General features: G+C 35.8%; 1 protein-coding gene across 8 annotated transcripts in view; it reads left to right on the forward strand.

Moving 5' to 3' along the window:
* dnah5l (dynein, axonemal, heavy chain 5 like) overlaps window positions 1-23,120 on the forward strand; it is a 425,035-nt gene that overhangs the window by 90,856 nt on the left and 311,059 nt on the right. For all 8 annotated transcript variants that reach the window (XM_069913293.1, XM_069913291.1, XM_069913294.1 and 5 more), the window contains 6 exons: window positions 474-681; window positions 2,710-2,797; window positions 3,514-3,637; window positions 11,490-11,668; window positions 12,920-13,012; window positions 13,127-13,330. In XM_069913293.1, coding sequence (XP_069769394.1) covers window positions 474-681; window positions 2,710-2,797; window positions 3,514-3,637; window positions 11,490-11,668; window positions 12,920-13,012; window positions 13,127-13,330 — 896 coding nt within the window. The remainder of the gene's footprint in view (window positions 1-473; window positions 682-2,709; window positions 2,798-3,513; window positions 3,638-11,489; window positions 11,669-12,919; window positions 13,013-13,126; window positions 13,331-23,120) is intronic.

Below are 23,120 nucleotides of genomic sequence, written 5' to 3' on the forward strand. Positions count from 1 at the left end.
TTTTTATATTTACAAAAAGCTGGATCCCAACATTTACTGCTTTCCTGAATCCCCAGCTCCTCCTCTTACAGTGATGGTCCCAAAATTACAATGGCCCAAATCCCTGCTCCCCTCCCTTTTTAAAGACACAGACAAAAAACTTGTTCCCGGCACTCATTGCCCTCCCAAGTCCCTTGCTTCTCCTCTTACATTAACGGTCCCCAAAATTACCATGTTATAGATGCTGTGATGTGTTCTGCAGAAAGAATATTTCTCACCGGAGAAGCCCCTTGAATTTCAGTGGATAATTGTGTCTGCATGGCTTTCTCTTATAGACTCTGATTGGAAAAAGTTTCAATTGGAAGTTCACATTTCAAAATAAAAACTAGGGTGGGGGGGGATCAGGGGTGGTTATGGTGGAAATGATGGTCTATTCTAAGTTTCTAACTCCTGTTCTAATATGTAATGTTTTATTTTATTATTTTCATATTTAGTTGTCGATAATGTGAACATTTCACTGACAGAGCTGAGGCAGCTAGTGAAGCAAGTATCTGATACACTGGAGTGCAGGATTGAGAGGGTTCTACATGAAATTTCTCTTACTGCCCTGGTTGACCTTCCCGAAGATGAACTTGTGGAAGTCCCAGCTTTTCTAGAGATGACTGAGAATATTGTTGCCTGCGCTGGACAAACTTTGTCTACGTATGTTTTTAATTCAGAAAAAATTGAGTGAAATATTTAATGTTATACAATTATTTTGATTTACACCACATATTTTAATGATATTTATACAATCAAATGTTAAAAAATGACAAATAACCAAAATGATTGAATTAAATCCTTGGATGTCACAGTCAGTGATGAAACCTTTGGTTTTGAGACTTGTCTTCAGAAAGCTGCCCACCAGAATTAATGATTTTTAGTAGGAGATACCAAGAATTCCCGATGCCCACATCAGCGCCAGGTGCACCGAGGTGCAGCTCCTAAGAAACCCTGTTAAGGAATTGGAGCTGCAGTTTGATAACCATTAGGCTCATTAGTGAGAGTGAGGATGTGAGAGATTGGAGCCACAGGGATTATTTAGAGAACCCCTCTGTGGAAATCTCCCTCAGCAACCAGTTTATCATTCTAGATGGTATTGGGGATGACCTGGCAGAGGATGATCATAGTATCCGGGTCTCTGACCCTAAGCATGGTTCTGTGGCAGAGAGGGTGAAGAGGCATTTAAGTGATAGGAGATTCCATTGTTAGTCAAACAAGTCATTCTGTGAGCCTGATAAAGGCACTGGATGGTGTGTTGCCTCCCTGGTGACAGGTACAGGATGCCTCCATTTGGGTCCATAACATTCAAAGGGGGGACAGCCAGAAGTCTTGGTGCATGTTATTACCAATGACAATAGGTACAATAAGGAGGTCCTGAAAGGGGAATAGAGGGAATTGGGGAGGAAGCTGAGAAGAAGGACCTCCAGTGTGGTAATCTCAGGATTACTTCCTGTGCCACATACTAGTGAGGGCAAAAATAGGGAGATTGGGCAGGTAAATATGTGGCTGAGAAACAGGTGCAGGAGGAAGGGCTTCAAATTCTTGGATCATTGGGATCTCCTTTGGGGAAGGAATGACCTATACAAAAAGGATGGGTTACACCTAAACCCAGAGGGGACCAATATCCTGGCAGGCAGGTTTAATATAGCTGTTTGGGAGGATTTAAACTAATTTGGCAGGGGCATGGGAACCAGAGTATTAGGGCAGTAAAGCAAAGATAGTGTGCAGCAAGGATGACAGGCAGATGATGAGACAAAATAATGACGGAGACACAGTACATTTAAAAAAAAAACTGGTTGACAGGTATTATACTTAAATGCACGCAGCATTAGAATCAAGGTGGATGATCTTGCTGTACACCTACAGATTGGAGGGTATGATGCTTGGCCATTACTGAGTGGTGGCTAAAGGATGGATGTTATTGGGAGCTGAACTTCCAAAGATACACGGTGTATGGCAAGGATAGGCAGGGAGGTAGAGGGGGTGGCGTGGTTCTGCTGCTAAACAACAATATTAAATCATCGGAAAGAAGGGACATAGGATCAGAAGAGGTAGAGTCCTTATGGGTTGAGTTAAGGAATGGTAAAGGTAAAAGGACATTAATGGCATTTATATACAGGCCTTCAAACAGCCACGGATGTGGTTTACAAAATACAACTGGAAATAGATAAGACATCTCAGAAGGACAGCTACAATATTCATGGGGGATTTTAACATGAAAATATATTGGGGAAAGTAAATATATGAAAATATATAAGGTCAGTGAGGGAACTCAGGAGAGTGAGTTTGTGGAATGCCTACTGGATGACTTTTTGGAGCAGCTTAGCGATGAGCCAAAACAGGGCTGTTCTAGATTGGGTGGAGGGTATGACCCAAATGTGATTAGGGACTGTACCTATGCTGTTCTGTTCTATGTTTGATGTAAGATCAAACTAATTTATATCAATCAGGCCAGAAATGGCACAATTTGAATGATGATTTTATTAGGAGTTTAATATATGCTCAAAAGTATTTTGTCAATTTAGTCATTAATACATGAGTTTTTATCCATTTCTGTTTATTAACCTTGTGCATAATTTGAAAATGCTGAGTTAATTGAGAAACAGTTTACATTTTTTGAGACCTATTTGTATGGAAATGTAAGTTTTCTTATTTGGATGGAAACATTTGCTGATTTTCTCCCTGCAGACAAAGCCAACAGATGGAGCATTCAATATACCAGTTAATGGACTTTTTGAAACAAAAACTAAAGCCAACAGAACAATCTAATCTTGAGGTAATTATCTTTGAATGATTTCAGCATTGGTATCATTAATTTTTCAATCACTTCCATTTCTAATTGTGAATAATTCTTTGAATCATAATTTAAATACCTGTAAATTCTGAGCACGTGATTCAGAAGAGACTTAATTTTATTGTTTCTTCTTTCTTTTTCAATCTTTTTATTAACATTTCATAATTTCACAGCATCAGGAGAATAGAAATAACACTATTAAAATGGAATGTCCAAGTCTACATTAGTATAAATATATAAATTCCAAAGAGTAAAAATGTGAAATATTAGAAATAATTCTCCTAACAAAGAAAACAGGGATAAAGAAATAATAATATTTGATATTTAAAAGAAGCCTAACTAATCTACTAAAAATAAATAAATAAAACAACAAAAAAAAAACAACTGAGTGACCTATCCTGAGGATCTGTTGAATAAAACTTGGCTCCGGTCCACTCCTACAATTTTATTGTTGCACTGCAGTAAAAATTTAAAAGCTGTTCAGGTGAAAAGTTATGAAACAGAAGTGACATTTTACATAGTGTAATGTTAGTAGATTTCTGTCAATTTAGCAATAATGATAAATGTAATGAATATTTTATCTTTATCATTACTTTGTAATGCATTAATTATTTCATATTTCTACTTATTAAATGTTTATTATGTTGAAAGAAGGTATCTGGAACTATTCAACTCTTGTTGCACTGGTTTGTGTACAGGATACCTATTCATGTCTCCATCCTGATGCAAAGCAAAAAACTCGTTGTCAAGACTGCTTACCCTGCTACTACTATAATCTAATGGGACAAATTTGCCAAAAGAATATTGATGCCTTGGTAAAATGTAAGTCTGAATTCATGGTATGAATGTACTTATCATAAATTTATTTTATAATGGTGATTTTATAGGGTTTCTTTATATAGTTGAAGTAGTGGTTATACCGTTACTTCTTTGGCAAGCCAAATCCTATTGATCAAGGCATATGAATGCCTATTAATATATATATATAGAGAGCTTATTTGCATAAATAGAATGTTCTCAATCACTATACAAATCCAAGCTCAGGAGAAATAATTATTAGTGCAATTTAAATTCAGAATGAAATTTGTCAAGGGCATGCAATGTTGAGAAGGAGAGAGAGAAAAAAAAAAACTTTCACTCTGCATTAAAACAGACCGTTCAGCACACTGGTTAACTAACTCAGGGACGTGACGATTATGCCTCTGCATCCCTGGTTGAAAATCCCTATGTCAAATATGGAGAGCTGTAAATGTAATCTTACTTGATAATTGACATGTGGGGTGCCTTTGGGAGACTGAATCCAAGGAAAGTATTTGGTCCAGATGGAGTAGATGGGTGAGTACCTACAACCAGTATTGACCAACTAGTGTATTCAGACATCTTGAACATCTTGCTCTGACAAGGCATGGTACCCATCTGTTTAGAACAAGACTTCAGTTAAACCAGGGCCCAAGAAGATTATGGTAACCTGCCTAAATGACTATTGACCAGTAGCCCTCGCATCCACTGTGATGAAGTGTTTTGAAAGGCTGGTGTTGAAGAATATCAGCTCCTGTCTGAGCAGCGATATGGATCTGTTTCAATTTGTGTACTCCAGCAACAAGTCTACGGCAGATTCCATCTCACTGAATCTTCATACAACTCTGGAACACATAAATGCATATAGAAGGATGCTATTTATAGACTAAAGTTTGGCATTCAACACCATCATCCATTTAAAACAAATCAGCAAACTCCAAGACCTGGACTTCCTAGATTTCCTCACCTCCGGATCCCAATCAGTGCAGATTGGCAAGAACATTTCTACAATCTTCATCAGCATTGGAGCACCTAGGATTTTGTACTCAGCCCCCTGCTCTCATCACTTTACAACTTTGACTGTGTGGCTCAGTATGACAACAACACTATATACAATGTTACTGATGATACCACTGTAGTAGGCTGTATAAAAGGGATTGATGAGTCAACATACAGAAGGGAGATTCAAAACTGCTGAATGCTGTGCTAACAAAAACATCTCATTCAATCCCAACAAGACTAGGGTGTTGATTGCAGTCTTTAGAAAAGGAAAACTAGAGGTATATGATCCAATAATCATTGGGAGCTGAGGTGGAGAGAGCAAGCAACTTTAAATTCCTGGGGAATCACTGTCTCGGAGGACCTTGCTGGGACCCATCATTCCAATGGCATCATGAAGAAAGCATGTCATCGCCTTTACTTCCTCAGGAGTTTGCTGAGGTTCAGCATGTCATTGGAAACCTTGGCAAACCTCTACAGATGTGCAGTGGAAAGTGTGCTCTCCATCAAGGCCAATACTTCTGAGTAGAAAGCCATGCAAAAGACAGTGGACATAGTTCAGTACAGGCAAAACTCTCCCCACCATTGAGAATATCAATGTGAAATGTCATCAGAGGGCAGTAATAATCATCAAGGTTCCATACCACCAGGACATGCACTGTTCTCAGGAAAGAGTTATAGGTGCCACAGGACTTTTACTTTCACGTTCAAGAATAGTTGAATCCCCTCAAGCATCAGAATCCTCAACAACAGACTCATTTAAGGACTCTTACTTTGTTCATTATTTATTACTGAATATTTATTGTTCTGTATTTGTACAGTCAGTTTGTTTACATTTTTTCCTTTTGTATATATTTCTTTCTTCTTGAGTACAGTTTATAGTTATCAGTAATTTTGCCTGGCCTGCAGGATAAAGAATCCCAGGGTTGTATGTGATGTCATGTACTCTGACAATAAAATTGAACTCCAGTGGGAAGGTGACTCTCATCTCTGAGCCCGGAGTTCACTTTTGACAGCAGGTGGCTCAATGCAGGAGCAGTGGCTGTCTTCTTTATCCATAAACCCCCACATAGCTGGAACTGCTCTGGTGCTGACAGAGTGGTTTCAGCTGTGTGAGGAATTATGGGTAACAAAGACAGCCATTGCTCCTGTACTGAGCCATTGCCAGCCACCGCCAGCACACCCTCAGTGAACTCCCTCAGCACCATTGCACCCCTGCTGCCAAGTCGGGAGTTAGGTAGGCGGTAGGCGGTAGGGGAAGGGGAGGGTGACGGGCAACGGGGGTGAGCTGACGGGCAGGGGTGGCGACTGACGGATGACTGGGAGGGGGGGAGGTGACTGACGGATGGCCGGGGATGGGGGGTGACCAACGGACAAGCGGGGGGGCTGACCAACGGACGGCAGGGGCTAGGATTGAGGCAATCAGACGTTTTCGTTACCGAGAAAAGTGCTGGTTTTTGGAGGTTGCTGGTGTTTGGACTCCCGGATAAAAGGTTACACTACTTTTCTAGCACTACGTTTATTAATTTTGTTAGGTGATTAATATAAATATTTGCACTGTGATGCTGATACAAAACAACAAATTTTGTGACATGTTTAATGGAAATAAATTCTAATTCTATTAATACTCTCAAATTACACAGTGATATAATGAAAATTTTAATGACCGCAGTAGGTTTTAAGGGTGCAAGAAAATGATTCCCATTGAATTTAAAAAGGACAGAAAAGAAAATCCTGTGTGTTTTAGTTGAAATCTTAGCAAAACATCATAAACTGGGAATTAACCCTGAGTATAGTCACATCATTAAATTACAGTCTGATGCACCTTTGCTATACTTGGAAAACTGACTTTTGATGTCGTAGGGAAAGCGGAGATGATTTTTGTTGGTCAATGGAAATCGGATTCGTATTCATGTGACCATATGCTTGATGCCTGCAGAGCTTCTTGGTGAGCCTTTTTGATCCTGAGACACATTTTCATAGAATTTTATGTATGCTTCAAGGAGTAACTAAAATGGTCTGAAAACATTTGGAATATCAAAAACTGCCAGGAATATTAAAAAATGCCATATAAATAGAACCATATAACACTACAGTTCAGAAACAGACTGTTTGGCCCTTCTAGTCTAAGCCAAACTGTTATTTCTGTCTAGTCCCACTGACACACCCATTCCATATCCCTTCATTCCACTCCCATCTATGTACCTGTTCAAATTTTTCATAAATGTCAAAATTGACCCTGCGTTTTCCAATTCAGCTTGCATCTCATTCTACACTCCCATCACTCTATGCATGAAGCTCCCCTAATGTTCCCTATAAAACTTTACCCCTTTCACCCTTAACCTAAGTCCTCTAGTTTTTATCTCTCCTAACTTCAAGGGAGAAAGCCTACTTGGATTTACTCTGTTTATACCCATCATAATTTTGTATACATTTATCAAATATCTTGTCTTCCTCTATGCTCCAGGGAATAAGGTCCTAGCCTGTTTTACCTTTCCCTGTAATTCAGTTCTTCAAATCCCAGAAACGCCCTTGTAAATTTCTTCTGCACTTCTTCAATCTTATTGATATATTTTCTGTAGTTAGATGCCTATAAATGCACAAAATACTTAAGGCCTCATGTATGTCTTGTACTACTTCACAATAACATCCCAACTCTGATACTCAATAATTTGATTTATGCAGGCAAATGTGTGTAAAGCTCTTTTGACAACCCTAACTACCTGTGACATCACATTCAGGAAATTATGTATCTGTATTCCCAGATCCCTCTGCTCCTCCACACTCCTCAGTGCCGTACCATTTACTGTGCATGACCGATCTTAGTTTGACCTTCTAAAATGCAACACCTCACACTTGTCTGCATTAAATTCCATCTGCTATTTTGCAGCCAGTTTTTTCAGATGGTGCAGATCCCAACTCCTACACTCGATACTTTGATTTACGAACATCAATATGCCAAAAGCCCTTTTTACAACCCTGTTAGAATTGTGTATCTGTATTCCCAGATCCGTCTGTTCTATCGCACTCCTCAGTACCCTATCATTTAACATATATGTATTACCTTAGTTTATCCTTCCAAAATGCAACACCTCACACTTGTGTGCATTAAATTTCATCTGCCATTTTTCAACCAATTTTTCAAGCTGGTTCAGATCCCTCTGCAAGCTTTTAAAGCCTTCCTCAGTCATTGCCCACAACACCTCCAATCTCCAAAGTTTGTGTTATCTACATACTTTCAATTTACCACATTATCATCCAGATCATATATGCAGATAACAAGCAACAAAGGTCCCATACTGACCCCTGAGGTACCCAACTAGTTACACCTGCAGTCTGAGAAGCAATCATTCATTACCACTCTCTGGCTTCTGTCATATAGCCAATGTTGAATCCAGTTTACTACCTCACCATGAATACTGAGTGCCTGAACCTTGGCTGTGTGGATTCAGAATGGACATGCCTGTAGAAAACTCATAATGGTGGACAGAACATATTCTACTTGGGGGTCAGTGACTAGTGGAGTTTCACAGGGATCTGTTTTTGGACCCCTGGTCTTTGTAATTTTTATGAATGACCTCGATGAAGAAGCGGAAGGATGGCTCAATATGTTTGTGGATGATATGAAGGTTGGAGGAGTTGTGAATAGCATTGAAAGTTGTCATAGGATAAATACGAGGTTACGTATGATACAATATAACTGGATACACAGGCTATATATTACACCTCAAAAGTTAAATAAATGGGACCCAACAGTATCTGACAGATGTTTTCGCTGTAAAAAGGAAATGGGAACAACAATTCATGCAATTTGGACATGTGAGAAAGTGAAAAAATGTTGGGAAGATCAAACCAGATATTAAATAAAATCACAAAAAGCAATATAGCAAAAAACCCAGAGATCTTCCTCCTAAGTAACATAAAAAACAAAGAATTTGGACTTGATTTGGATGGTGCACAAAAAAGATTTGTTGTGATAGCCCTAGCAAAAAAATGTATGATGTCAACCTGGCAATTAGAAGAAAACTTGAGAATACAACAATGGTATATAGAAATGAATAAATGTATTCCATTATAAAAAATAACATATAATTTAAGAAATAACATTACAATATTTGAACAAATATGGGAGCCATACATGAAACATAATAGAGAAAACCTACCGGGGACATCTACCACCTAAAATGACAGAAGGAGAAGAGAATGAAAAGAACTGACTCAGTGGAATTTCTTGTTTATTTTTATTGAATGACAACATTGTTTGACGGGTTTAATGTATCTTATTTTCTGAACTTTAACTAAATGGGAGGGAGGGGAGGGGGGGAGGAGGGAAGGGGAGGGAGGGGAGGAGGGAAGGGGGGGAGAAAACGACACTGTATATATTCTTGAATATATGTATCTTGAATGTATATATCTTGATCAATATGGTTTATAGTGTGAAAAATAAAAAAATTTAAAAAAAAGAAAGTTGTCATAGGTTACAATAGGATATAGACAGGATGCAGAAAAGTGGCAGATGGAGTTCAAACTGGATAAGTGTGAGGTGATTCATTTTGGAGGGTCAATTCTGAAGGCTGAGTACATGACAGTGTGGAAGAACAGAGGGTCCTTGGGTTTCAAGTCCATACATTTCTCAAGGTTGCCATGCAGGTTGATAGGAGAGTTAAGAAGGCCTGTGGGATACTGGACTATATTTGTCAGGGGATTGAGTTCAAGAGTCCAGAGGTCATGTGGCAGCTCAACTAATCTCTGGTGAGACCACACTTAGAATATTGTGTTCAGTTTTGATCACTTCATTATAGGAAGGATGTGGAAACTATGGAGAGGGTGTAGAGGAGATTTACCAGGATGTGGCCTGGATTGGAAAATATTTTATGAGACAAAGTTAGCAGAACTAGGACCTTTCTCTTTGGAGCGTAGAAGGACGAGAGTTAAATTAATAGAGGTCTACAAGATTCTCAAAGGCATAGATAAGGTAGACACCCAGCACCTGTTTCCCAGAATGGGAGTAGCAGAGGACTTCTGTACAAAGTGAAGGGAGTAAAGTTTAAGGGAAACATCAGGGATGTGTTTTACACACACAGTTGTGGGTGCCTGGAATCATGATGCATTTAAGAAACTCTTAGACAGGCAAATGAATGAAAAAAAAAAAGAGGGTTATGAGGTAGGGAGGGTTTCATTTTTTTCGGTAGGAATATATAGGTCGGCGCAACAGTGAGGGCCAAATGGTCTGTACTCTGCTGTTGTGTACTATGTTCCATGCTAAACACACGATAGAAAAACACACACCAACTGAATGTTACTTTTGAAGTAACAATTGTGAAGACTTGGCTGACAGTTTTTTATTTACTGGGAGTGAACTTCTCCATTGATCTGCCCAGGTCCACCTATGTTGATGTGATGGCCAAGAAAGTGTACCAGTGACTTTACTTCCTCAGACGACACAAATTCCTTAGATGACATTTGGAATGTTCAAATGTACCATTGAAAGTATCCTATCTGGCTGCATGGTATGGGAACTACTCCGCCCAAGACTGCAAGATTCTGCAGAGAGTTGTGAACGTGACTTAGCTATCGCACATCCCTCCCTTCTAGTAACTCCATGCATAACTCCTGCTGTCTTTGAAAATCAATGAACATATTAAAAGACTCCTCCAACCCAACCACACTCTCTTCACCCTTTTCCCAATGAGAAGATTAATCACGTGTGGGAGTTGTGCACCATCTGATTCAAGGAGATTTCTCTACTGCTGTTATCAGACTCCAGCATGATAATCACAAGAGTAAAATTATGTTGACTTTGCTCCATAACATCGATAACTCTGAAGTTCTGGACAGTGTCATATTTGCCACACTGTATGCGACATCCAGCTGGACTGATCGTTAATTTTTTTTATCACTGTATCTAGGTACATTACCCAACAAATTTGAAATGGAACCAAATTTAGTTGCTGAAAATCTACTTGCGAGCACTCCTCTTTCACATATTCAGTAGATATGACTTAGGCTAGATTTGTATACGAGTCTTGTTGAGGCAAAGGTGTAAAATTAATGCAATCAGTTCAGCACAATTGAATCCGCAAAGTTGTGAAATTGCACCTTATGGAAAATGCCATTCAGTTGATTCTTTTAGGAGTGTAATTTCTCTTTGTGCCTGATGCATTCCTAAAGCAGAACATAGGAACATTAGCTTCTTTATCTTTTGATCTGTATAATGATATTTGGTATCATGAAGAAAGCACGTCAGCTCCTCGTCTTCCTCAGGAGTTTGCAAAGGTTTGCTGTGACATCAGAAACCCTGGGAAATTTATACAGAAGTGTGATGGAAAGTGTACTAACTGCTGCATCACTATCTGGTATGGGGACACCAATACCCCGAGTGTAAACCCCTTCAAAAGGTAGTGGACACAGTCCAGGACGTCACAGACAAAATCCTCTCCTCTATCAAGGGAACACTACTGTTGGAAAATAGCAGCAGTCATCAAAGATCCACACCACCCAGCACATGCTCTGTTCTCACTGCTGCCATCAGGAAAGAGGTATAGGAGCCACAAAACCCATACCACTAGGTTCAGGAACAGCTGTTACCCCTCCACCATCAGACTCCTCCACAACAAACTCAATTAATCAGGGACTCATTTAAGGACTCTTAGTTATGCATATCACTGATTTTTTTTTTAAATTCTCTCTGTATTGCACAGTCCGTTTGTTGACATTTGTTATCTATTAATAGTTCTTTACTTGTTTACATATATATTCTGTGTATAGTTTTTTTGCACTAAGTGGTAATTCTGCCTCACCCACAGAAAAAAATAATTTCATGTATGTCATGTATGTACTCTGACAATAAATCTGGTATTTTCTAAATATGTTTTAGGTACTAGGTTATCATTGGATGCTCTCAAACGTCATTTGTACATCACCAGTTCTAAGTACGATGCAACAAAACAATTTCCTGCTGATGGTGTTGAGCTGCCAAAAGTTCCATTCTTCAAATCTAAGATTATACTGGCAATTCCATGTGTTGTCATACAACCAAGTCTGGAGGATATTCAGGTAGCAAGATGACAAATTATTCATTTATTATTGTAAGGTGCAAATGATATGGCATTCCCTTCTGTTCACAAAACAAATTTCAGCTTGATTTTTGAGGTAACCATAGTACCATATTAGCTGTAGATGATACACTCAAGAGGTAATTCCCGTCTTATTTGCATTACATCCATTATCAAAAACAGAAACAGCATTCTAAATTCAGAAAGGTATAAGAATTGTACATGTACAGAACTATTGCACTTTTATTTAGGGTTGCAACTGAGGGAGAACACAGGAGGAATGCAGCTCATAAGAGGTATTACCTAGTACACAGTGTAAAAAGGGGATAAACAATGTGGAGAAAGTTGTACCTCAAAAGTTCACTGAGTCATGTCAGACCATGGAGCATATTTGCTACCAATTGGACTGGAATCAAGGGATCATGTTTTACCAGTGATTGTCAGTCACAATTTCTTTAACTTCTTTACCTTGGAAACACTCGGAAATCGTAGTCAAGAGTTCACTTATGTGCACGTGCAAGTGAATGAGATAGATGACTACTCGGTATGGGCTGCAATGTAGCTTTAGTCAGTAACTTTCAGGATTATTGTTGCTGTAACACAAAGTTTGATACAGTACATCTGATTAGGATTGGGTGTCATTTGTTATATTTGATTTACTTAATATCCAACAGTCTATTGATCACATTTGTAAAACTATCACATCTGTCAACTACATAAAATGAAATATTAATTTGTCACAATAAATGCAACAGTTCAATCATTGAGCATCATAAAATATTAATTTACTGAGATGATTAATAATCATTTTCATGATGTGTATTAATCCAAATGCCAGCTGGTGCAATTGCTTTTTATTTATCTTTCCAGTCACTTTAACACCCATGCAAAACACAACATTGGAACTGATTATGATAAAACTATACTACATGATTTTCATGAATGTTGTAGCAGGAATGAGGGACCCAAATAACCTATTGCTTTTTCTGTTTTTGTGTTGTTTGCTGTTATTCATCTAGAACATTGATGCCCAGAGCCCTCTGAAAGTGGGATTGTTTTCAAATAAATATAATACATTATCATGACATTTAAAAAAAAAAATTAATGTCTAGAAATAAAATGCTCATATCTAAAATTTATCTCTTATTTTCCATAGTTTAGATACATCTATCAAATTAAAATTCATCAATCATTTATTTTGCGGTAAATTTCAAACAATTGACTGTTCTCAATTTATCATTTTGTTCTGTAGTCTGTCCTTAACAGAGCAGTGAACGTAATTCTCTCTATGTCTAAGGATATTCCTCTTTGGACCTTTGCCCATCTGCATCTGAAACAACAGCAGGTATTTATTGTGGCTTACTTTTCATTACTTTAAAAAAAAATATTATTTCCTGTCTGCTTATGTTTTTTTTCAAATTTACTTTCTGTCCTGTAACTTTTATTTTTGTGGTGTCAGATTGAACTGAATGCTGCTCGAGAACTGGGTGATGACAGTATCCTTGGTAAACAGGTAGTGCTCAAATCCGTTGATAAACAGATTAGTGAACACAAGGACGTCACTAAGGTTGTGATCCAACTTAGTTCTGTAATTTCCAGTTTAAAGAGTGATGCAACAAAGATTTTGGACAATTTCTCTTCTTTCTCCCACTTATGGAATCAGGTGAGTTCGTATCTCATTTACATTTGTATCTATATTGTGTGAATGAATGAAAATAGGTATCCCGAAAGCTAAGTTTGGTACTGAAGAAATTGTTACTTAAGCTTAGAAATCCAAAAAGTGCAAAGATGCCAATGAATTATAGTGTAATATCTAATAGTGGCACCAAAGGTTCAAAGAATATAAACATTTGGTAGAAATTGGATAATGTGGTAAATTTATGTGGAATTGTGAAGCATGATTAAACTGGGCCTGTTTTACCAGTGGTGAGATGTGTTCATATGCCAAGTGCCAGCTCCCAAGAGGATGAAGTCTCACATAATTCTGGTCAAGTGACATAAAGGACCAATTTAATGGACTAACTTAGAGTTGAAGATCTGTGGAGAAGCCAGTGAGAGGTCGTGGAGCTTTGGAACTCAGCTCTAATTTTGTACAGGGCTTTAGGTGGTACACGGATCAATACACAAAGTGCTGGAGGAACTCAGCAGGTCAGGCAGCATCCATGGAAAGAAATAGACATTCAATGTTTCAGGCTGAAATCCTTTAATAGGAATTTGGATCTATTATTTTGAGTTTTTTCTACCTTTTCACTACGTGACATCTAATTGCTATTGAGCAACCTTCCATTGGCGGGGCGGGGGGTGGGGTGGGGTGGGGGTAGCGGAGCGATGATCGCGTAGGCGAGAGATGTAGGAAGTCATCTCTCTCAACGGATGAAAATAACTTTTAACAGGAAAGAAGTTTTCTAAAAGTTTCTAAGAAGAAACCAGAAATACGCATGAAGAAAATTAGAACACAAACAACAAAGAGACCGATTTTAAAACAGTCGGTAAGTCTGGAAGAATTGAAGCTTACCTTAGAGTTAGAACCTGGAGACTTGAGTGCTGCTCCTCCTCCCCCCCCAACCCCCCAGTGATGACAGATGACCAAACGATGTTTCTCCATGGAGCCTCAAGAAGCAGTGCGCATGTGCACCTCTATGCGAATGCACACTATACCGAGTATTTTTCTCCCCACGGGTGGAGGGGGGGTCGGGGGGGGAGCTGGTGTTTGCTAACCCAGCGATCCTGGGTCATTGGGAGATCAGTTTGGGGTCCATGGGAGGAGAAGTAAATAAATGACTGTGGTGGAAGCAGAAGATTTGGGGGTTGGAGCTATTGGAGTTGAAAGCCCAGAAGAAGAATTGTTCAGTGAGGAGGAAGAAGTTGAAGAATAAATGTCTGCAGCTTATAGTAGGCTGACAGCTAAATATAAAGACTATTTTACACAACAATTTTGGGCAATTCCTCGGGGGCATGCCATGAGATGACCTGGGGTTAGACTGATAATCCCTGCTCTCCTTGAAAAAGTGACAAAAAAGTTATAAAAGTTACAGAAAATATGAGAGAGTTGTCTGAAGACATATTAGAAGACATTAACAATGCCACCAAAGAAGGATAAAGGACTTACTACTGTACAAGAAACTGAGCAAGAGAAAAGAACAAGTAAAGGAAGAGAGGCCTATCTTAAGAAAGGATCCTAGAGCTGTCTGCAAGGTAATATCCAAAGGAGAGAGGCCAGAAACCAGGGAGAGCTTGGACATTGCTGCACAAGGTCTCCCCCGACAATGGCCATTGACATTGGGTGAAGAAATAACTCTGCTCATGCGCAGAGCACAAAAAAAGGAGGAAATAAAAAAAAAAAAAAATTCCAGACATCCATAGCTCCAGTGATCAAGAAGAAGACCTGGAAAAGCAAAGGAAAGAACAAGACTGACCTACAGTCAAGAAAAAAAGCTGAAAAAGATACAGAAGCTTCTTTATCTTTTGGTGAATTAAAGCAAATGCTAGGACTTTTTTGACATTCCATAGAAGTGTTAACTGATGAAGTAAGAAAAAATGGTGATAAGATGGAAAGATTAATACAACCGGTGGACGCTAGATTTGAAATAGTGGATGGAAAAATTAAAGGGAATGAATTTGAGATTCAAAATTTGATAGATCAAGTGAAGAAAGCAGAAGCAGCTGTAAAGCACAATCAGTTAATGCAAAAGATAGACGTTTTGGAAAATTTCAGCAGACGGAACAATATCAAGATTGTTGGACTTGAGGAAGGGGATGAGGGTCAAGACAAAGAAATTTCTGCAATGCTGGATACCAGAATCTTCGTGTCAGGCTGCATTTCAAGGGGATTTAGAAATAGAGCGAGCCCATAGGGCACTGAGACCTAAACCTCAGCCTGACCAAAGGTCCCATCCAATACTTGTCAGATTCCTTCGATATGAAGTCAGAGAGAAGATATTAGAGCTGACTGAGAAACAAGTGAAAGAGAGACAATCACCTTTGATTTATAATGGAAATAAGATTTTTTTAAAAATCCAAATATAAGTTTTGATTTGTTGAAAAAGAGAAAGGAGTTTAATTTGGTTAAAGACGTATTGTGGGGGAAAAAAAGGCTATGCCTTTGTTTTGAGATATCCAGCTGTTTTGAAAGTATTCATCCCGGGAGGGAGGAATAGATTTATTACTGAGCCTAATGAAGCAAAGGTATATGCTGATTCATTGCCTGCTAAAGATCAGCAGATGGTTGTAGACACCTGAATTTATTATATAACTGAGAGGTTTTGCTGTAACTGAAAATACATTATATTTCAAGAGGGTTAAAAAGGGGAGGAAGGTTTAACCTATACTGTGCGTAATCTAATATACTGGATAAGATTAATGGATTAAAAGGTATATTGATGTTTATAGTAAGGCATGCTATGGTTTTTCGAGTGAGTTAGTGGGGAATGTGATCCTGACTACTACTTTATCATGGGCATTAATGAGACTGGTTTTGCATCCCGTATAGATCAGGGTGATAGAGACTCTTTAACATCACAAGCCTCTGGGGTTTTTCCTTATCTTTTTTCTTTTTTCTTCCTTCATTTTTTTCTTTTTTTGGTTTCTAGCCTGGACTGTTTATGGATGCAAGATATTATATGGAGAGGGCTGGGTTGGTTGGGGAGATGGAGGGATATAGGTTTTAATTTGGATGTCTAATAGGAAGGAAATAGTAATTTATTAGTATTAATATTAATGGAATTCAGAATCTGATAAAGAGAAAAAGGTTATTGAAATATATGAAAAAAGCAGTTTTTTCCAAGAAACTCATTTAACAGAAATAGAGCATACAAAATTAAAGAGAGATATTCTCTTTTACATTTAATTCTAAAGCTAGAAGAGTGGTGATATTAATAAATAAAAGTTTACCAATTGAAATATTGAATGTAATGACTGATAAAGTGTGGAGGTATGTTGATGATAAATTGGAAAATATATTCTGAATATTGGACCTTGATGAATGTATATGTATAGAATGTATATGATGGAAAATTTATACATGATGATTTTATGTAGTTAGCTAATGCAAAAGGGAAAATAATTATGGGAGGAGACTTTAATTTTACTTTTGATTCCAAGTTGGATAGATCAGGAGGAATCATGGTTAAAAATAAGGTGACAAAGGATGTGAAAAATTTTATGAATGAAATGAAACTTGTGGATAATTGGAGGAAGATGCATCCTGATACTAGGGATTATTCATTTTATTCATATAGGCATAAGACATATTCCTGTATAGATATGTTTTTAAATTGCCTCTCAACTTCAGTCAAGAGTTCATAGTATTGAATATCAAGTGAGGATGTTGTCTGACCATTCACCTTTAGTTTTGTCAGTTTTACTGGAGGAGGAGCAAAATATAGGTTATAGATGGAGGTTTAATGCAACATTGTTGAAAAGTAAAGATTGTTATGATTTTATAAGGCAACAGGTAAATTTTTTTATGGACCTGAATGAACATTCTGCAACTAATAATTTTGTGGTATGGGATTCTTTGAAGGCTTATTAAAAGGACAAATAATAAGTTTTACAGCTAAGGTTAAAAAAATATGTTTGAAGTTAATTCTTTGGAAAAGGAAATAATAAAGATGGAAAAAGAATTATAAAATTGAGTGACTGATGAACAAAGGAAAATGTTGGATTTAAAGAAATTAAAACTTAATACAATACAAACATATAGAGTAGAGAGGGATATAAGATGAACCCAACAAAAATATTATGAATTGGGAGACGGAGCACATAAAGTTTTATCATGGCAATTGAAGATTAAACAAGTAACGAGAACAATAGTAGCTGTAAAAGAAGATTCGGGTCATCTCACTTATAAAACACAAGGTATTAATGATGTGCTTATGAAATTTTATAAGAAATTATATCAGTTGGAATCTTTGAAAGATGAGGATAAAATAGATGAATATTTGTCTAAAATTATGTACCACAGTTAAACATAGAAGAGAAGACCGAATTAATAAATCCATTTACAGTTACATAATTATATGATATATTGATGTCCTTACCAAATAATAAGGTTCCAGGGGAGGATGGTCTCTCTTGAATTTTACAAAGAGTTATTAATTCTGATATTTATGTTGGATCAAATGGAAGATCTTTGGGACTTACCTGAGTCATTTAAAACAGTTATTCCAAAAAAAAGGGAAGGACCCTTTGCTTCCATCTTCTTGTAGACCAGTTTCATTATTGAATACTGATTATAAAATGTTGTCCAAATTAATAGCTAATAAATAGCTAAATGTTTGCCTAATTGATTAATATTGAACAAACCTATTAATATAGGTTTTATTAAAAATAGATCAGCTGATAATATTATTAGATTTTTAAGTCTAATAGATATGGCTCAGAACAGAAAAATACCATCAGTGGCCTTAGCTTTAGATGCAGGAAAGGCATTTGATAAATTAGAATGGGACTATTTATTTAGAGTACTGAAGGTTTTTGGAATTCTGACAAGTTTTATAAATTGGATAAGAACATTATATAATTCACCAAAGGCTAAAGTGATTACAAATAGACAAATATCAAAATTATTTTACTTGGAAAGACCATCTAGATAAGAATGTCCATTATTTCCTTTTTTATTTGCGTTAGCTATAGAACCTTTAGCTGAGGTGATTAGAAGTGATAATGAGATTGAGGGCTTTAAGATGCATGATAAAGAACACAAAATTAGTCTTTTTGCAGATGATGTAATACTATATCTTACAAACCCTGAAAGCTCATTTAAAAAAAAAAGTAAATGATTGATTGGTGGAGCATGGGTTAGTAACAGGTTACAAAGTAAATATTGATAAAAATGAAGTGATGCCAATGATCGAGACAGATTATGTTCAAGTTAAGAAAAGGACAAAATTTAAATGGAAGACTGATGCAATTAAATATTTAGAAATTAGTGTTGATAAGAATTTAAATAATTCATTTAAATTAAATTACATACCCTTTTTGAGGAAAATTAAAGAAGATTTATTAAGATGGAAAGATTTGCCACTTTCTTTTATAGGAAGGATTAATTATGTGAAGATGAATATCTTTCCAAGAATACAATACGTTTTTCAATCTTTACCAATTTTTGTATCAATAATATATTTTCAGGATTTAAATAAAAGTGTAAGAAGATTTATTTGGAGGGATTAAATGCCTCGGGTGGAAAAATTAACATTGAAATTTGAACAAGGGGGGCTTCGATTTCCTAATTTAAAAAATTATTATTATGTGACTTAACTTAGATTTTTGTCCTCTTGTTATCAAACCTATGAAAAGATTGCAAAGGTGAAAAGTGAAATGAATAAAATATGAGAAAGTAATTCTGAACATATTTAATATAAATAGCTTGAGGGGTTATTAAAAGGAAAATCTGATCCACCAATTTTGAAGCATATATTTAAAGTATGGATTGGAGAACATGTAGAAAGAGGAACGAAGAATTATCAGTTGGCTAAAATGATATTAAATCAAAATCATTTAATTCTTTTAACAGTTGATGACCATTATTTTGATGTTTGGTGTAATTGTGTAATAAAAAATATAAGGGATTGTTTTTTGGGATCTGTTTTTTTGACTTGATCAATTGAAAGATAAATATAAGATACCACATAACACTTTTTTATTGTTATCAACTGAAATCTTATTTAATAAAATAAGGGAGGTATTTTAAATTGCCAGAACAAAGTCCATTTGAATATTTAATAATGGATATGTTTATTGAAAGATTTATTACTAATATGTATATTAAATTTCAAGAGACTACTTAGAAATAGAATTTATTTAAATTTAAATATAGATGGGAAAAAGATTTAAATATACAGATTCAAGACAAAGAACGGTAAAAATTATGTTAGGAATGTGTAACTAATACAATTAATGTTAGATATCAAATGTTACAATTTAATTTTTTACATTAATTATATTATACTCCATATAAATTGCATGCACTTCATTCGAATTGTTCTGATCAATGTTTTAGATGTAATAAAGAAGTAGGATCTTTTTTGCATGCAGTTTGGCAACATAAAAAGGTAGATAGGCTTTGGAAGGATATAAGTATTTTATTAGATCAAGTTTTGAAGATGCAAATTTTGAAAGATCCTAGAATATTTTTATTGGGGGATATTTCCCAATTGAAGTTAGATATTTATCAAAAGGTCTTTTTTAGATGTAGCAACAGCAATAGTAAAGCAATCTATAGCGGTTACATGGAAATCTGGTGAGATTGTGGGTTTGGATAGATGGTGAATGGAATGATCACATTGTATATCATTAGAGAGAAAAATGTATAATTTATGAAATCAACTAGAAAAATTCGAAAAGATTTGGAAACCCGACATGGATTTTATTGCTACGACTTTACCTGCAGCATCCACCACACCCCCTTCCAACCCACCCTAATTAGTTATGGTTTGAGATTGTATATAAATTGCAATTAATTGATTATAATGTATAGGTTTATTAGACAGGATTTTTCTTTTTTTTTCCTACTTTTTGGGGAGGGAAGGGGGGTTGCTGGGTGGGGGGATATATGTAAAAATTGTATCATTTTTGTATCATAATTTTATCTTTTTTATATTATGGATGAATACTGTATATGTTTTTATGCAAATGGAAAATACATTAAAAAACAATATCTCTGGGTTTGAAATCTGTGAATAAACAGTTTTCAAATGTTATGGAAGTCAAAGTAACTGTTAAAGTTGATGTAGCAAAGAATGCTGTTAGTGGATAAAGTACAAGAAAAAGTTAAAAAGATGGAAGATAAACTTGAGGATTGTGCCTGTGATATTGACCAATGACAACAGAAGCTGAACACTATTGATGACTACTTCACTGGGTGGAGAATAGAGAAAAATGGCTTACTAAAAAAAATTGACTCTTTGGAAAATCAGAGCCAGAGGAATAATGTGAAGATAGTGGGACTCTAAGAAAACTTTTAAAGACTTTGAAACAGTAAAAAGTTTTTTAAAAATGGATTTGAGGTCTTAGTATCAGATTTGTTTCCGAATGGGCTGGAATTGAATAGGGCCAATAGAGCGATCAGAAAAAAAAGTTACCTGTCCAACCGCCTCGATCTATTTTGGTACGGTGTCTATGTTATCAAGACAGATAATTAATATTATGATTGGCAGTTCAAAACGTCTGACAACATGGAGGTCCATTGATGGTTAAAAATAGAAGATTTGTTTTATTCAGACCTCAGTCAAAATATTATTAAAAGAAGTAAAGAATTTAATTTGATGAAATCAGTCTTCTGACAGAAGGTTTACAAATATGTTTTTAGATATCCAACTGTATTAAAGGTTTTCCTATGGGGAATATGAAACACAATTGTTTGATGATGATGGAGATGTGTTAATCTTTGCCAACTCCTTACCTGACCTGAGAAAGGGACAGTCTTCATCTTCTCAGATGCAGAAATCAAATGAAGTTTCCAGAGAGAGGGATAATGGGGTGAGGAAGGAGAAAAGGAAGAAAGTACAGAAAGATCAGAAGGATGAGACGCAAAAGAAGGAATGTAGCAATTCTGAAGAGATATTCATCGATGACGATCAAGTCAATAAAGATCTGGAAGAAGCTTATCATACCTGAACTTTCTTTTCATACTGTTTTATTATTTCTGTTTGGGAAAGATGCAAAATCTCATTTTATCTCTAACTGCAACTATTGGTCACTTAGTGGCTTAGGCCTCTACCCATAGAGTAGAGGGGCGTAGTACAATTAAGTACTTTTGAAGGGTTGGGAGGGTTTAAATTTTTTTTTATATAGGACTCTTCTTTATTTTCTATCTTGTTGAGGAGATGTGGATTTGCTACACATGTTAGGATTGTAGTGAAATAAGATGACTAATTTAAAATTTGCAACATTTAATGTGAATGGGCTCAATAATCCAATTAAAAGAAAGCGAGTGTTAGCTTATATTAAAAAAAATAAAGGTAGATGTTACATTTTTTCAAGAGACTCATTTAACTGATAAAGAACATCAAAACTTAGAGAGACTGGGTTCTTCTTTTAATTCAAAAGCCAGAGGTATTGCAGTATTAGTTAATAAAAGAATATCATTTAGTTCAGAATGCATATATGAGTTAGTGGGAAGAGTTTTAGTAGTAAATTGTAAAATTTATTCAGATTCTTGGATACTTGTGAATAATTATGCATCAAATGTTGATGAGATATTTATTCAAGGTGTTTTTCTTAATTTAGCACAGTCCTATGACCAAATTATGATTGGAGATGATTTTAATTGTTGTTTAGATCATTTAGTAGATAAATCTGGTAAAACAACACCCAGAACAAAGATGGCTAAAAAAAATAGTATTCTTGATGAAGGAAGTGAATTTAATCGATATATGGAGGAAATTAAACCAGAATGAGAGAGATATTTGTATTATTCAAATTGATATTATGCTTATTCTGGAATTGATTTTTTTGTTATCATTTATGAGGCAATGTGGTATTGGTTGAATATAAGTCTAGAATTTTATTGGATCATTCACTTGTCTTATTGACATATACAAAAATGGAAAAATTTAACTCTACATATTGTTTTGAGATTTAATCCTTTATTTTAAAAAAATTCTGAATTTTTAAATTTTATCACTGAACAAATACAACAGTTTTTAGATATAAATAGACAGTCCGTGGACAGTAAATTTGGATTATGGGATGCATTAAAAGCATATTTGAGAGGCCATATTATTTTACATCTAAACTTAAAACGCAATATTTAGCTGAAAAAGATATATTAGAGAAAGAAATAAACATTTTGGAGAAGGAATTACAAAGAAATCAATTTGAAAAAGGGAAAAAATTACAATTGACTTCTAGGAAATTGAAATATATATTACAATCATAGATTTGAGTATTTATTGTAAAGATCTAGACAAATATTATAAATTAGGAGAAAGGGCACATAATGCCTTGGTATGGCAGTTAAAATCTGAACAAGCATCTAGGAAAATAAATGCTATGAGAAAAATATTGAGAATTTCACATAAACCTCAAGATATGAATGAGGAGTTGAAAGAATTTTATAAGAAATTTTATACTTCAGAAGTTCAACAAGATCAGATTTTTAATAGATTTTTAATTAAGTTATGATTACCCATTTTAAATGAATGGGCTAGAGAAAAATTGGAGAAGCCAATAAATCTTAAGGAAATTGCTTTAGTTCTTAAATCAATGCCAAAGGGTAAATCTCTGGGAGAAGATGGATTTACTACAGAATTTTATAAAAAGTTTCAGAAGCTGTTGTTACCTTTGTTTATTGAAGTTTTGGAACAAGCTCGAGAAACAAAATTCTTACCAACCTCTTTTTCACAAGCTATTATTACAGTTATACATTAGAAAGATAGGGATCCTTTGAATACAGGGTCTTATAGACCAATTTCATTATTAAATGTTGATTATAAACTTGTGACTAAGGTTCC

This window comes from Narcine bancroftii, chromosome 1 (assembly GCF_036971445.1).
Source record: "Narcine bancroftii isolate sNarBan1 chromosome 1, sNarBan1.hap1, whole genome shotgun sequence".
NCBI classification, from domain to species: domain Eukaryota; kingdom Metazoa; phylum Chordata; class Chondrichthyes; order Torpediniformes; family Narcinidae; genus Narcine; species Narcine bancroftii.